Source organism: Rhinopithecus roxellana, chromosome 8, assembly GCF_007565055.1.
Source record: "Rhinopithecus roxellana isolate Shanxi Qingling chromosome 8, ASM756505v1, whole genome shotgun sequence".
NCBI classification, from domain to species: Eukaryota; Metazoa; Chordata; class Mammalia; order Primates; family Cercopithecidae; genus Rhinopithecus; species Rhinopithecus roxellana.
The window spans coordinates 7607499-7623956 of record NC_044556.1 but is presented as its reverse complement, the minus strand read 5'-3'; the positions used below and the strand labels follow the sequence as shown (position 1 = coordinate 7623956).

The following is a 16458-nucleotide window of genomic DNA, read 5'->3' as shown; positions in this document are numbered from 1 at the left end:
TCTCCTGCTTAGTCACGAAGTTGTTCACATTCCTCCATGCCGTCGAAGGAGACGGTGCACTTCGTTAGAACCACTGTCTCATCTCTTATCTCAAGATATTTTGGGGACTTTTTTTTGGAACTGCCTTGAGCAACCAGCCCCATTTTATTACCATTGGCAGCAACGTCTTTGTGCCTTAAGTGGTGATTTGCTTTTGAGAAGTGCTGCAAGCCCTGGGGAGCCAAGGCTGGTTATGGAGGGAGAGCAATCCTGGAGGATCCACCTCCTGGGTCCCCATTTCCCCAGCCGCCTGCAGAACGATCCAGTCTATTGAGTATGTGCTGTGTGCCCGGCACTCAGCAGGGACTCCACTAGGTTCTCATGATGGCTTCACAAAAGTAGTTGTCACCTCCTTTTAGGCAGAAGAGGTGGCTACAGCCCTGAGAGCCAGTCATCCAGCTCCTGGGATGCAAGCTGGGGCTCCACATCCAGGACCTCCCATTGCTGCATTCTCCTGCCCACCCTCCTGTTGGGCGGCGGGCTGCAACTGGTTCCCAAGAGGCATTTCTAACCTGCTCTGAGCTGTGTGGAGAAGAGTCTGTGACCCCACGGGAAACCCCTCCTCTATTTCTCAGGGCCACTGGTGGACTCTTTCCAGAATTCCACCCTCTCACCTTCTGATGACTTCCCACCTGGCCCCAAACACTGAGTCCTGGTTCCTTGTGCAGCTATAGCAGCTCTCTGCCTGGGCCAGAGGGGGTGCTTAGTAGAGGACCTGGCACACGGCAGTGATGACTGGTGGGTGAATGTGTGTGTGTGAATGGGTGGTTCGGTGATGGAGGGATGGATGGATGAATGGATGGATGGATGGACAGACGGACGGACGGTAAATGAGTGGATGGATAGATTGGTGTGTGTGTGGATGGGTGGGTGAGTGGGTGGATGAATAGATGGGTGGATGGATGGATGAGTAGGTGAGTAGATGAGTGGATGGGTAAATGGATGAGTGGGTTGGTGGTTGGCTGGATGGGTGAATGGATGGGAAAATGGATGGATGGATGGGTGGGCAGATGGATGGTGGGGGGTAAATAATGGGTGGATGGATGGATAAATGGATGGATGAGTGGATGGGTAGGTATATGGATGAATGACTAGATGGGCATGTGGATGGATGGATTGGTGGGCAGATGAATAGGTGGATGAATGAATGGGTAGACGGGTGGATGGGTGGATAGATGGGTGAGTGGGTGGGTGAATGGATGGGCAAATGGATGGATGAGTAGATGAATGGGTGGATGGTTGGATGGGTGGATGGATGGATGGATGTGTGGATGGGTAAATGGATGGACAAAAGGATGGTGGATCAATGGATGGAGATGGATGGGTAGATGAGTAGGTAGATAGATGGATGGGTGTGTGGATGGGTGGATAGATGGATGAATGGGTGGGTGGGTGGATGGTTGGATAAATGGATAGGTGTGTGGATGGGTGAGTAGATGGATGGATGGATGGATGGATGGATGGATGGATGGATGTGTGTGTGGATGGATGTCGGATAGATGGGTGTGTGTGTGGATGGATATTGGATAAATGGATGGGTGGATGATGAGTGGATGGATGGGTAGATAAATGGATGAGTGGGTGGACAGGTGAATGGGTAGATGCATAGGTGGATAAATGGGTGGATGGGTGTGTGTATAGATGGTTGGATAAATGGGTGGATGGAGGGTATGCGGGTGGATGGATAACTGAACAGATAGGTGGGTAAATGGGTGGGTGTGTGGATGAACAGATGGATAAATAAGTGGACAGGTGTGTGGACAGACGGTTGGATAAATGGGTGGGTAGGTGGGTGGATGGATGGATGGGTGGTTAGATAAATGGGTGGGTTGGGTGGATGGCTGGTTGGATAAGTGGATGGATAGGTGGGTAGATAAAAAATTTGTAAGCTCGGCCGGGTGCGGTGGCTCAAGCCTGTAATCCCAGCACTTTGGGAGGCCAAGACGGGCGGATCACGAGGTCAGGAGATCGAGACCATCCTGGCTAACACGGCGAAACCCCGTCTCTACTAAAAATACAAAAAATTAGCCGGGCGAGGTGGTGGGCGCCTGTGGTCCCAGCTACTCAGGAGGCTGAGGCGGGAGAATGGTGTGAACCCGGGAGGCGGAGGTTGCAGTGAGCTGAGATCCGGCCACTGCACTCCAGCCTGGGCGACAGAGCAAGACTCCGTCTCAAAAAAAAAAAAAAAAAAAATTGTAAGCTCTGGTCAGCTTAGTGAAAGAAAATCACTATTGTTACCATATTACTCCACTTTGTAACTTCAACTGCAAGACAGAGGTGTGCTCTCCACAAAAAGAAACAAAATATCCTCCCCAGTGCCAAGGAGCAGGCTGTTTCTATTTCCCCAGCTCTACCCGACACCCCGGGGCTGTGTGGCCCGGACAGTCAGGGTGTGTATGCACCCCTAGGCTTGGACACCTGCTGAGCCTGGCAGGAGCTCTCTGTCTTCCTGAACCAAGTGTGTCACTAACACAAACGTCACGACTGCTTCTAAGCGTCCAACCAGACGGCTGATTTGGTGGCATCCCGGCCGCCGTGGCTTGCAGTGGGTACACTAACCCACTTTCCAGACGACAGGGAGTTGGAGGCGGAGGGACTTGCCCACGACCGCAGGTGGTCACAGGTGGAGGTGGTGTCAGCCCAGGGCTCCAGGCACTGAGTCCCGACTGTAACCTTCAGCCCTAGGGCTCAAGTCCACTGGAGCTAATGACAGCGAGTTTGTCTTTTTCTGGACAGGACAAATCACCAGTAGAGGCACGCAGGGGAGGAGTGTTCAGAGCCATTGCTAAGAGGTCTCTGAGCAGTGACTTCCCCTGTGGAAAGGCCATCCGGGGTGCTCCTTCTGGAGCGTATCGATGAACTGCTCAGGTTAAAAAACCGAAATATACTTGTGACTTCAAGTATTCTGGAATTCGCTTTCCGTGATTAAGCCGTCCCTTCCCCAGTGGGTTTGAATTCAGCTTTGCTGTGAGTGGTAAGGCCTGAGCCTCCATCTCCCGCTGCGTCCTTACCCTGTTTCACATTAAGGCCAAGGGCGTCACACTGCCAGGCAGTCGTGGTTTGGCCCAGGGCCTGCAGGAATCCACGTCTCTGATCCCTTACAGTCAGTCACGCAGCCTCACAAGCTTGCTGGTTTTTTTTTTTTTTTTTTTTTTGGGACAGGGTCTCGCTGTCGCCCAGGCTGGAGTGCGGTGGTGTGATCGCAGCTCACTGCAGCCTTGACCTCCTGGGCTCAAGTAATTCTCCCACCCCAGCCTCCAGAACAGCTGGGACCACCGGTGTGTGCCACCATACCCAGGTAATTTTTGTACAGACGGGGTCTTGCTACGTTGCCCAGGCTGGTCTTAAACTCCTAGGCTCAAGCAATCCTCCCGCCTCAGCCTCCCGAAGTGCTGGGGTGATAGGTGTGAGCCACCATGCCCGGCCTGGGACTCACTTTCTCTAACATAGTGGAGAACTTGGTGAGACTAGAACACCACACACACAGTCCCTGATGCCTGGCAGAGGTTCAGGGCTCACTAGCTCCTCAGCCCACACACAAACCGCATCCATGGCCCACATTTCCACAGGCCCGGGGCCAGCGAGCAGCAGCGGGAAACCAAACCCTGTCCGGAATCGGCTAAGACAGGTCTTTGCATTTTTAAAGAGAAAAAAATAATAAGAAACTATTTTGAGATGTGAAAATGCTATACAATTCCAGTTTCAGGGTCTGGGAAGAAAACTATCTGGGGGCCGGGCGCATGGCTCACGCCTGTCATTGCAGCGCTTTGGGAGGCCGAGGTGGGAGGATCCCCCGAGCCCAGCAGTTCGAGACCAGCCTCAGCAACACTGCAAGACCCCATCTCTATTTTAATTTTGAAAAAGCATTTTGGCCCATTTTACCCATGGTCTGTGATGCTTTCCAGCACCAGTGGCAGAGCTGAGAAGCGTGACGGGGACCACGCGGCCCGCAGAGCCCACGGGAATGACGCTGGGCACCTCACAGCACTGGCCGGCCCTGCGGTGGCGATTCCCATCCGTCCTCTGCAGGAAGCCAGGTGGCCTGCCAGCTCGCAGTTCTCTTCACCAGGACCTGCACGGAGCAGATGCCCCAAGCCATGCACTGCAGAGGCAGAGGCCGGGCCACGTGTATCAAAAGCTGTGTTTAATGATCAGACTGAACGGCAGCAAGTCCACACGGACAGACGGAGTCAAGGACAGGACCGCCGCCTCTGAATCCCTCCCCACTGGTCCAACGTCCAACACCAAAAAAGAGAGGTCCCCACCCTGTCCCCATGTACAAAATGGCTTCAGTGAAGGTGCCATTACTCCCTGGGAAGCTGGTATTTTTTGGAAGGGATCGGGGCTCACCCCTGCCACTCTCTGACCGGAACAGACCCGTGAGAGCGCAGCGCTCAGCAGTCCCCGTGTGCAGCTGGGGGTGACTGGCTTGACAGAAACAGATTCTAGACTCGAGTCTGGAGGCTGCGTGGACAGGGCGGGTGGCAGGCGAGAGCTGGGGCCCTGGCGCCACAGACAGCCAAGGTGCAGGCTCTGTCGCTGCGGCCACGGGGAGCACTGCTTCGGAAGTGACCACGTGCAGCGAGGGGAGGATGCCGGGGCCTGGGGCCATGCCTGTCAGTTCCTGCATGGATGTCTCTGCCCCGGAGTCAGGAGAACCTCATCAGTGAGTAGACCACGCCAGCGGCAGATGTCCTCGTGGGTTCCAGAAGCTCCTAGATGTTGGGTCCAGGGGGTTAAAAACCACGCACCAATGCCGCTGCCACAGGGAGAACCGAGGCCCAAGCCCCTCTCGGCGGAAAAGCAACACAGGGCCCACACGGGGAGCGAGGTTGGGTGCCGGGAGCAGCCGGGACCTCCCACGGCCCAGTCCCTCCCTCCCAGGGCTCCAGGGCCCCCGAGGGCCTGACCCAGCCTGCCTGGCGCCCACCCCTGCTTGTCAAAAGGGCAGTCTGAGAGGTCCACCCCACCAGGTGGCGACAGCAGGACTTCTAGAAGTTGCGACTGTTTATTAAAACGGGGAGGAGTGTGCAGGCACGGCCAGGTGCCTCCGGCTGAGGGCAGGTCGGGGTCGGAGCCAGGGGAACGGCTTGCCCACTCACTGCCAGCCTCATTCACGCCCCGAAACCCTGCCCCACAGGCCTGTCTCAGCCAGCGTCAGGGTCCGATGCTGCCCCGGCCACCAGGCCGTGTCCTAGGCTTGGAGGTGGCTTCCAAACCTCCCAGGGGCTCCGATCTGCTCGAGGGGGAAAAGCGATGCCATCTGGGACCAGAAAGCTGCTCCTCTGCCCGAGAACAGGATGCCGCGGGGAGGAAGGTCACCTGAAGGACGAAGCGGCCGGTGAGCACCAAGTGTGTCTGTGGCCAGAGTCCACCCACGCCTGCTCACTCATGCAGACGGCGCTTCAGGGTCTGCAGAGAGGCCGGGCAGGGCCTGCGAGGACGGACTCCAGTGGGGAGAAGGATGGACCCGCAGAGGGCTTGTGGCAGCCGGGCGAGCTTGGAGCAGCAGACGTGCAGCTGGGGCAGCTGGGCTGGGCGCGAGCACGGACCACGGGGGTCTTGGCAAGGATGAGCACCATGTTGGGGCTGGTGGGGACAGCACAGGCCTCAGTCCTGGGGACAGGCATCTGTCTATCTGTCTCCAGTGGGTGCCAGGCAGCCCCAACATCTTGGTATGGCGGGCACGGCAGCGAGCGTCTCACCCCTCCCCTAGGCCAAGGCGCCAGGCTGGGCTACCGGGCACGGCTGGGCCTGGTCCTGGCCCTCGGGTTCAGCTGGGCTCCCAGGCTCCTGCATGGGGGCTCCAGCCCCCATCTCCTCAGGCATACATGGTTCTGGGGACTGCTCAGCAGGCTGGGGAGACGTGGCTGGTTCTTTGCTGGGTGGTTGCGGGGAGAGTGGTGTGGCCGAGTCTTTGGGAGGCTGCAGGCTGTCGGCTGGCGCTGGGGCCCACGGAGATGGAGGTAGGACTTTCTACAGGAGAAGGGAGGCAGAGGTGAGGAGAAGACAGGGACCCAGAGGAGGGCCCTCGTAGGGGCCACGACACCCAGCACCCGCAGGCCACGGGGGCAGGGTTAAAATGAGGCGCCATCCCCAGGGGCTCTGGACCCAGGCTTGGGACAAGCAGAGGTGTCCCAAGGAGGGGGCCGGTTCCATGGCCCACAGGCACCCAGGACCCCGTCCATCTGCACAGGGGCCGCGGGAGGGGAACCCGAGGCCAGCAGAGGCTGGGAGCTGTGCAAAGCCCCTGCAAAGAGAAGCCCGGACTCTCTGTCTCTCGCCCCGGGGCCCAGTCCCCGGCTTCTCCTGAACTTTCTGAAATACCCATCAGAATGGGGAAACCTGGCCGGGCGCAGTGGCTCAAGCCTGTAATCCCAGCACTTTGGGAGGCCGAGACGGGCGGATCACGAGGTCAGGAGATCAAGACCATTCTGGCTAACACGGTGAAACCCCGTCTCTACTAAAAATACAAAAACTAGCTGGGCGAGGTGGCGGGCGCCTGTAGTCCCAGCTACTCGGGAGGCTGAGGCTGGAGAATGGCGTAAACCCGGGAGGCGGAGCTCGCAGTGAGCTGAAATCCGGCCACTGCACTCCAGTCCGGGCGACAGAGCGAGACTCCGCCTCAAAAAAAAAAAAAAAAAAAAAAAAAAAAAAAAAAAAAGAATGGGGAAACCTTTGGGGTGGGGGTGCTGGCCCCAGGAGACCTCTCCCTCGGACCTGGTCTCAGGCCATGGTCCCATCTGGGGGACCCATGAGCCCGGCTTGGCCCTGGAACCACAACTCGACCCAATGCAACACACCAGTGCGGCAGGATGGGTGTGGTTTAACTTCCACAAAACCACGATGCGGGACCGCCACGCGCGGCGGCCACCACTGAGAAGCACAGCATTTCCCCCAGAGGGAGGCCGGCTACAGGAGGGGCTGGACCAATGCCCAACAGCCTGAGGATCGCCCTGCGGCGCAGGGCTGCTCCCTGGGCGGTCATGGCCTCCGAGAGGCACTGCCCGGAGGCGTGGGGGCAGCTCTCGGGCGCAATGTGCCTGAGTCTCAGGAACCCAGGAAGTCACCCCTCTTGGTTAAGCACCCCACAGCCCATTGGAAGGGGGCCGCACCCACTTCTCGTTTACAAAAATCACAAAAGCAGAACTGACATGGCGTTAAGCCCTCCCTGCATCGCGCACGGTTAACCCTTGCCAGCCGCCCCTGCCTCGCTGAGGGGGACAGGGGACAGGGCTTCCACAGCCAGGGCCAGCCTGCTCCCCTCGCACAGGGTTCTGCGGCCCCACTCCCAGTCGGGTGCCTCGCGCTCAGCAGGAGAAGCGACGGATGCCCAACACCCACACAAGTGGGGCGCCAGTGACCGTTTTGGGGGAAGCAACTTTGGAAAGGACAGGGCATCCCCGGGTCCCACCTAGCACGTCCGTCCACGGGCGCCACACGCGCACGACACCCAAAGCAGAAGCTGCTGGGACCCCGAGCCCCGTCGCGGCCGCGGGGCTGCTGGGGCTGGAGGCCTCACTCAACTTTAAGTCTAGTTATGGCTCACTAGGCGACTGTTTCTCACAGTCAGAGCAAACTGGTATTCACCGCAAAGCCGCTGCCCGTCCAGAACACGCCCAGCTCCCGGCGCCAGAGTGCCACGGCGCAGCTTGTCACCAGCGTGCAGGGCACCAGGTAGAGGAGAGCGGGCTGGCCACGCTGCATCAGGGCCAACGCCACGAACGTCACCAGGAGGCCAACGCCATAGGCTGTGGAGACAGAGGCGGCATCACCTCAGCCAGGCAGGCCGGGGCCACCACCCACTTCCCTGGGAAGAATGCAAGCGGGCTGGGGGCGGTGGAGGGCAGGGGTGTGCAAGGACGGGAGAGGTAGAGCGGGGGTTCAGCCAGCAGGGCCACAGGCTCCTTGAAGTACATGGATCCTTCTGGCACCTCCTGGGCCGCACTCCCACCCTGACCCCACCGGGGCCAGTGAGAGGGGCGCCAGGGTCACCGAGGACATGGAAGGGGCAGGACGAGGAGAGGGACAGGGAGAGGCAGGCTTCGTGCAGCTGCAGGACAGCGGGAGGCAGATGGGATAGCAGACGGGGGCTGCAGGACATGTCCAGGATGCAGTTTCTATGAACCTCTAATGAGAAAATCAGCCGAAGGTGAACACATGTGCCTGACCAGAACACCCTTGGACACCGAGCTGGGGGTGTATAAAGTATGTTCTCAGGAGACACCCAGTGAAAGGTTTGGGGTCAAGGGGCACGGTGCCCCAGTCCTCTGAGAACACAGCCTGTGATTTACATATGTGTGCGTGGAAGTACACAAACGTGCACACGGCCACCCCGGGCACCCACAGGGGAGGGCTGCCAGGACCCCCCTGCTCACGTCCCTGACGTAAACTTGTGCAGTGTCTGCCTAGAACCCACGCACGTCCTGCCAAACCATAAATCCCTGCAGGTTCCTACAAATACAAACACGACGTCACTGCGGGTGGTGGCTGTCCCACGGCACTGCTTAGGGAATACTGGCCCAAACAGTCCGGTATGTTCAGTACAGATGCAATTTCTTTTCCCCAAATATTTTCCAGCCACAGCTGGTGGAATCCACAGCTGCGAAACCCATGGCTAGGGAGGGCCAACTGGAGTACATGGGAGAGCGCATGAGTGTGGAGAGAGAGAGAGAACGGAATCAAGCGAACGTGAGTAAACGACCAGTCCCTCTGAGAACGGGGCACATAGGAGTTCTCTGTACCGACCCTGCAACTGTCATTTAAAATTTCAAAATAAAGCTCTGAGAAAATTAACTTTTTATTAGAACATTCTTAAAAAAGAGCCACTGTGTCCAGCAAGCACACTGCTCCTGGCACTTTTTCTAACACTCATCTCTGTATTTCTGACACCATGCCACAGGGAGCGTCCCTATTGGTCCATTTCAGACCATCCACGTGTCCATCAGCTATCATCGACAGAAACAGAGACAAACGGAGAGGTCTGGCACCTGTAAAATCTCAGTGGCTTCAATCTCAGGAATCACAGGGACAACCTGACAAATTATGCTTCAGGAGGGAGAAATCTCTGCAGCTGCGTTTTTATTTTTTCTTTCATTTTATTATTTTTTCGAGACAGGGTCTCACTCTGTTGCCCAGGCTGGAGTGCAGTGGCCCGATCACGGCTCACTGCAGCCTTGAACTCCCAGGCTCAAGTGATCCTCCCACCTCAGCCTCCTGAGTAGCTGGGGCTACAGGCACATGTCACCATGCCTGGCTAATTTTTGTATTCTTCTGCAGACACAGGGTCTTACTATGTTGCCCAGGCTGGTCTTGAACTCCTGGGCTCAAGCAATCCCCCCACCTCAGCCTCCCAGAGTGCTGGGATCACAGACATGAGCCCCTGGGCCCAGCCTCAGCCGTGATTTTAAAGGGTAATCGTGAAGCCGGTAAAATGGCTGAGGGGAAAGCCAGGGTCACCTGCAGCCGCAGGAAGCAGGTGTGGGGGGACCACCACCAACCAAAGGGCACCGCAGGCCGGCCTGAGCTCTCCTGGCCCTGGGAGTGAACGTTAGGGAGCCACGCGGAGGGCTGGGCGAGGGCGTGGCTCGGCAGAGGCGGCTTACCCTCAGCCCATGAAGCAGAAAGCACCACAGCTTCTTAGGGCCGGCTGTGGTGGGGGGACATTTCTTAAAACAATGTCGGTTAACAGAAAACGGCACTTTGTGTAAACACTTTCATAACAACAGAAACAGAAGACAAAGCAAAGAAGAAAAAGACAAAAAAAGGAAAACAGGAAAGAAAAGGAAAAGAACAGAACAATGGAAGCCAGGGAGAATGAGAAAGAGGGGGATGCAGGCACAGGCCCAGGCACAGGCCCAGCCACCCGAGCCCAGCTCCCAGAGAGGCCAGGGGGTTAGGGTTAGGGTGTTACGGTGTTAGGATTAGGGTGTCATGGTTATGCTGTTAGAGCTGGAGTCACGGTTGGGGTTGGGGTCACGGTCAGGACAGAGGCTGAGTCAGGGCGGGGCTGGAGCCGGAGTGGCCAGCATGGGCTCGACCGAGGCACTTACCGATGGTGCAGGCCACGAAGTATGCTCTGGAGGACTGTACCTGGATGTCGAACCTGTGGCAGTAGGCCACCAGCAGCCCTGGGGAGGCACACAGAGGAGGCTCACCCGGGCCCACAAAGCCTCGGAGCGGGGGCTCCCTGGGAGCAGGCGGGCGCCTGAGCACTTGTGGGCGCCGTGGGCCTCTCGCTGCCCAGTGGCTGCTGTCATTTCACAGACAGGTCACATGCTTGCTCAGGACAGGGCTGCCATGACTCTGTGGGTAAACTGAGTCCACAGTGAGAGCAAAGCCCAGGCAGACACACCTGGCCAGGACCCTGGGGACATGGAGGCTGTGAGGGTACAGTCTCTGCCTTCAGAGCAACGTGAGCTCATGGGGACCCAGGGCCCAGCAAGGACCCCTGCGCAGCCCTGAGCAGGATGGGGTGAGGCTGTCTGCAATTGGGAGGCCTTCCCTGCTCCCTAGCACCCAAAGGCAGTGCCCTCGCTGCCCAAGCAAATGGGCCTCGATGGCCCCAACCTGCCCGACCCTGACCCTCAGGGCTTTATCTGCAGCCAACGGTGCACAGGCCGCTCCCTGCCAAAAGCAAACCTCAGTCGTCACTCCTAAGGGCAAACCTCAGTCGTCACTCCCAAAGGCAAACCTCAATCACCCAGGGCCTTGACCCACAACGCGAACTGTGTGCCCCACTCGCCTCAGTACCTGGCACCAAAATGTCCCCAAAACCCAGGAGGGAGAAGGGCCGGTCACACAGAGCCAGAGGCGAGGAGTTCAGCCTGGGCACCTTCAGGACCATGGGCAACTGCAAAGACGGGAAGAGGACAATGTCCTCCAGGACCCGCATCCAGCCGCGGGACGCCTCGAGCCCTATCCCTCTCCGCGCAACACCTTGGCCCATGGCAACCTAAGGCCCTGTGGTCAGAGGACGCACCTTCTCCCGGGTGGCTGAGTCTGAGGGCCCCGTGGCCACCTCCACCATGATGCTGCTCCCACTCTGTACAGAAGGGGGTTGAGTGAGGGAGTGGGGTGATGGGATGGGGGTGGGGGAGTGCGGTGATGGGGTGGGGGGCGGGGGAGCAGGGTGATGGGGGTGATGGTGTGGGGGGCGGGGGAGCAGGGTGATGGGGGTGATGGGGTGGGGGGCGGGGGAGCAGGGTGATGGGGGTGATGGGGTGGGGGAGCAGGGGACGAGGGAGTGGGGTGATGGGGTGGAGCGGGGCGCAGGCAGTCGCCTACCTTGGTCAGGAAGGGCGTGATGAACACGAAGAAGATGTCGTAGAGGAACAGCACCAGCAGCAGCAGCGTGCAGGCCTGCGAAGCCCATGGCTAAGGGCGGCCCCCACCCTGGCCTGCGCCTCCCCACACCCCACTTCCACTCCCATCTCACGAGGCCCAGCGCCTCCTCCTGGGAGGAAGCCTTTAAAGGAACCCAGCAGAGCGCCAGTGATGGGCCGCACCACGCAGGAGCAGCTCTGGAAGCAACATCAGGTTGAGATTTAAGGGCAAAAGTTAGGCTTTCAGAGTCTCTGCATAACAGGAAGGAGGAACAGGAGGGTGGAGGCCCATGCCACACAGGGCTGGCTGTGGGGATACAGGCAGCCATCCCAAGCATTCAAATGCCGCTCGCTTGGGGTCCTGTGGGGCCCTCAAGGGAATGCAGCCGCCTGGGGCTTGACGACATCCCCGTGCTCCCGGTACCACGGAGGCCAGTTCCTTCAGCCCTATTCCACCGCTCTCCCCACCACCTCATGCAGATATGAGTTGCCCCTGCCAGGACCACCACCCCGCAGCCACCCACCCAGGCCGCCTCGGCGGGGACTTTGGGACCCAATCTTCAAGCCCCACCCTTCACAACAGGCCGAGGTGGCCGTAGCCAGGGCAGTGAGCAGGAGCACAGCCCTGCAAGGACCACAGCCCCACATGGGCCAGGCTTGGGGGGAAGGCTCCCGCCACCCACGCTGCCCCGTAGCTGCACCCTCCCCGCGCTCACCTTGAAGGTGGGCAGACGGATGGTCTTCAGCATGTAGAGGCAGAAGGCGATGCCCAGGGCGTCCTGGAGGACCCAGGCCCACCTGCAAGACAAAGCAGCATCCCTGCCGGGGTGGAGGCTGGCTGACCACCCGGGATGCTGTCTCCTGTGAGCCACACACAGGGCCTTCGCTCTCAGCCAAGAGGCCGCCCTGCTGCACTTCCCCCTGCCCAGGGGATGACCCTGAGGACCCCAGACCCGTGGGAGGGCCCCTGCTGTTACAACTCCAGCAGGGCTGGCGGCACAGGCCCCACCGCAGGGCGTCCCCTGTGGAAACAGGGAGAGGAGCCCACCACTCTGCAGCCAGGACGGTGGACACAGGCCTGGCCGGCTGCGTCCCCTCAGTCACTGTCCCCGGATGGTGGGTGCCAGGCTGGAGGCCGGGGCCAGGCAGAGGGTGCATGTGCAGGAGGGCTTGGGCACTGAACCCCTCCAAACTGCTTTTGTTTTTGAGATGGAGTCTCACTCTGTCGCCCAGGCTGGAGTTTGGTGGCACGATCTTGACTTGCTGCAGCCTCCGCCTCCCAGGTTCAACAATTCTGCTTCAGCCTCCTGAGGAGCTGGGATCACAGGCGCCCACCACAATGCCAGGCAGATTTTTTTTGCATTTTTGGTAGACATGGGGTTGTCATGTTGGCCGGGCTGGTCTCAAACTCCTGACCTCAAGTGATCTGCCCGCCTCAGCCTCCCAAAGTGCTGGGATGACAGGCACGAGGCACCGCGCCCAAACTGTTTATTAAAGTAAAACTTGTGCCACACCAGGTTTCCTTGCAGAACCTCTGGGTCCACAGTGGGTGGGGCTGCCATGCAGTGGGTGCCCTGGAGCAAAGCACAGAACTGCCTCCTGAACAAGGCCACAGCCCCTGCACCCAGCTGCAACCTTGACTCTCTCCCGGCCCCATGAAGCCCCCGCTGGCCCCTGCCCTCCACGGAGGCTCCGCCTGCCACTTGCTGGACGAGCTCCCCAGCGTTCCTCAGCGTCTCAAACATCAAAGGCTTCATTGGAAAATGGGATGAAAACATCCCCTGGGCAGGGCGGCTGCTGAGAACGGAGGCCTCCATGGAGACGCCGGAACAGTCCATTCCAGGCGCCACACGCCACAAGCACCCACAGAACTGTGGCCAGTTATTTTTTCGATTTTATGTTATTTCTTAAATAGAGAGGGGCTCTCGCTTGTTGCCCAGGCTGGTCTTGAACTCCTGGGTAAAGTGATGGTCCTGCCTTGGCCTCCCAAATGTTGGGATCCCAGGCGTGAGCCCCTGAGCCCAGTTGACTGCAGCCTGCTCTAACTTCACGTGACGCAACGAGTTTCCTGGCTTGGAAATAACTGAAAGGATTCATTTTCCCTTTGTGTACAAAGGATTCAAAATATTTTCACGTCTTCCTTCTGCCAGTTAAACGTGCCACGGCTCCAATACACACCAAAGCCAAGAGCACTTGGCTGCCTCAGGAAAAAACCCGAGAGGAAGCGCCAGACAGTATCAGGGACGGTGCTGGGGGCCAGGCGGGGACAGGCCAGCTCCATCCTTCCAACACAGCGCCAGGCACTCGGCCTCGTCAGGGAGGGGGCCAGGCGGGGCCAGGCCAGCTCCATCCTCCCAACACAGCGCCAGGCGCTCGGCCTCGTCAGGGAGGGGGCCAGGCGGGGACAGGCCAGCTCCATCCTCCCAACACAGCGCCAGGCGCTCGGCCTCGTCAGGGAGGGGGCCAGGCGGGGACAGGCCAGCTCTGTCCTCCCAACACAGTGCCAGGCGCTCGGCCTCGTCGAGGAGGCCCGGACGGCAGGAGGCAGCCACAAGTCCAGGCCGCGTAGGAGCTGAGCAAGGAGGGAGCAGTGCCTGCCCCACCTCCATCACTGCTCAGAGGCCGTGGCAGGCATGACCAAGAGGATCGGCTGCCCTGGAGCCCACACCCTGGGCCTCGGGCCTGCGGTGCGCACGTTGGTGCCAGAGATGGGGACAGCGGGGGACAGACTGTGGCTCTGGGCAGCGATGCCCTGCACAGGAGTCCCATCCAGGCCTGCTGGAGGACATGGCTCCCAGCCACAGAGGCTCTGGCCTCTCCTCCCAGATTCCAGTCAGGGTTCCCACGGCACCTGGACAAACCCAGATGAAACGACCCCACGGCCCCATGAGGGCAGCCCGGGGCCAGGGCTTTTCCTAACATGGTCCTGAAACGGCTCCAGGCTGGGCCGGCCTCCAGGGAGGGCAGGGAGTCAGGGCCCCAGGAGCCCTGTGGAGGGAGCATCTGAGGACGGCACCGCCCGCCGGGGCCCGGGGGAGGCAGCACTTACTGGTCCTCATTGCGGAAGACACCCCACACGACGCTGACAGCCACACAGAAGAGCGCCAGGAGCAGCATACGGGCCTGCGGGCGCTTGTGGAAGTAGGGCAGGCTGTTGTTGGGGATCCTGGGGGGCATGGGGCAGTCAGAGCCAAGCCCACCAGCCTCCGGCCTCATCCCACTACCCACCACCCCCGGGCCCTGCCCAGGCACCCCCTCCAGAGTGGCAGCCCGCACTCTGTCCTCCTTATGAAACTCCATACCCCCGCACGATGACAACAGTAGGCACCCCAAGGGTGGGGCAGAGCCTGGCCCAGACAGGTGCTGGGGGGCCCACTGGCTGCACCCACAGAGCCCCTCGCCTGTGCTGCACCCCCTCACCCAAGGCCCTGCCTGCTCCAGGCTTCCCACATCCTCACCCAGGGACAGCAACCCAAAAAGGTCTCCCCTGGGCGAGCCCTGCTTCATAGACCCAGGTCTGATCTTGCTGGAGACGCCCCCGGCAGCTCCCTTCACCCCTAAGAGCCAGGCCAAGCTCTGCGCTGTGGGAAACCTTCTGGGTTCCCTGGAGAACCCTGGTGCCTTTCCACGCCCCGGCCAGTCTGCCACCTGGGGCAGGGCTCCTGGGGACAAGAGCACCCTCCCCCCGCCACCCTGGTGCCTGGCTGCTGGCGGCCTCCGTTGATAGCTCGCCCGGACTCTGCCCTGCTCCTGAGCCTTAGAACCACAGGCAAGCGCTGAGGAAGTGCCTGCTGTAGACTCTGAGCTACACTGCACCATGGGGGGCTCTGGGGCGGCAAAGGGGCCGTGGTCATCACTGCACAGAGTCAGGCACGTCGGGGCCAGCGAGGCAGCCTCACCTGCACTTGCCGAAGGGTAGCCGCCGCACACAGGGCGCCAGGCAGCTGTACAGGCCGGTGGCGGACGCCAGGCAGAAGATCCCGATGACCACGTACACTGCAGGGGCAGGGCCGTGAGGCCAGGGGCCAGGCCCACAAGCCACCCCCCTCCCCCAGGGCCGGCTGCATCTCCACGCCGCGGCCCGCCCGCCCGGGGCCACGCACCAAGGAAGTCATAGAAGTAGTAGAGCAGCACCAGCATGGAGCAGCACATCACCACGAACACGCAGGTCATCACTGGCGTCACGTCCACCGCCTCGTCCTCCTGCTTCTCGGGCCCGTCCTCACGCTTGTGCTTCATGTACCTTCTTGGGAGATGCCGTGGGGTCACGGAGCGCTGGGGCCGGCTGGCCTACACGGGGCCCAGGAGTCCACAGCCACCCAGGGGAACGCGGCAGAAAGCCCGGAGCAGGAGGGGACCCGGGGGGGACTGAAGTGCAAGGAACCGCCCCAAACGTCCCCAGGGCAGAGGAGACCACACAGCAGAGGGTGGCAGGGCCCCCGTCCCTGGGTTGAGCTGGGGTGGCCACTAGGCCGGGCCAGAGGCTGGCGTGCAGGTTCTGCATAAAGAGCCCTGGACATGTGGGGCCTTCCCAGACCCGGGCGGCTGGGCAGGAGTGGGCAGCTAGCCCCAGCCACCTGCCCACCCTGCACCTGCCACGCCCGTACCTGCCACATCCATACCTGCCCAGCCCCGCACACCCACCGGGTCCCCGGAGCCCGCCCCAGCAGGAAAAGGGCCTGATTCTGTCCCAGGACCTCCTGAGGAAGAAAGGAAGGGCTCCACAGGGTGAGCCGTCCCTGCCCAGGCCAAAGCGCTCACTGCTGTTCCGGATGAGAAGACTGGCAGCCCCAGCCCGCGTCAGAGCCGCCCGCCCACTCGCTCGCCCGTCACAGCCCACGGACGGCATGAAACTCACTTCTTCACGTCCCGACTCCCGGCCCAGTAGCCACCGATGGCGACAGTGCCCACGGCCATGATGAAGATGATGACCATGTTGTAGTCCAGCACTGGCTCATGAGGCGCGTACAGCGCCACCCTCACCATGCGGCCGAAACGCTGCCTCGAGGAACACACCAGGGGCAGGCATCAGAGCCACCCGCCAGCCACGGGTCTGTGTGCAGCGGTGGGCTATAGGGCTGGGGCTGGAGACCCT

General features: G+C 60.4%; 1 protein-coding gene across 8 annotated transcripts in view; it reads right to left on the bottom strand.

The window, feature by feature from the left end:
* Positions 1 to 4165: 4165 nt before the first annotated feature.
* Positions 4166 to 16458, bottom strand: part of SPPL2B (signal peptide peptidase like 2B) — a 21852-nt gene continuing 9559 nt past the window's right edge. The window contains exons 4-15 of one of the 8 annotated variants that reach the window (XR_004058738.1): positions 16222 to 16365; positions 15467 to 15609; positions 15263 to 15359; positions 14413 to 14529; positions 12080 to 12161; positions 11326 to 11400; positions 11021 to 11083; positions 10792 to 10891; positions 10092 to 10169; positions 7630 to 7790; positions 5362 to 6015; positions 4166 to 4754 (exon numbers count right to left, since the gene is read on the bottom strand). Coding sequence is in view for 7 of the 8 variants with exons in the window: in XM_030935671.1 (XP_030791531.1) it covers positions 5752 to 6015; positions 7630 to 7790; positions 10092 to 10169; positions 10792 to 10891; positions 11021 to 11083; positions 11326 to 11400; positions 12080 to 12161; positions 14413 to 14529; positions 15263 to 15359; positions 15467 to 15609; positions 16222 to 16365 (1324 nt within the window). In the remaining variant the exon portion in view is untranslated. The other 7 variants (XM_010374853.2, XM_010374850.2, XM_010374852.2 and 4 more) reach the window with 7 other exon arrangements.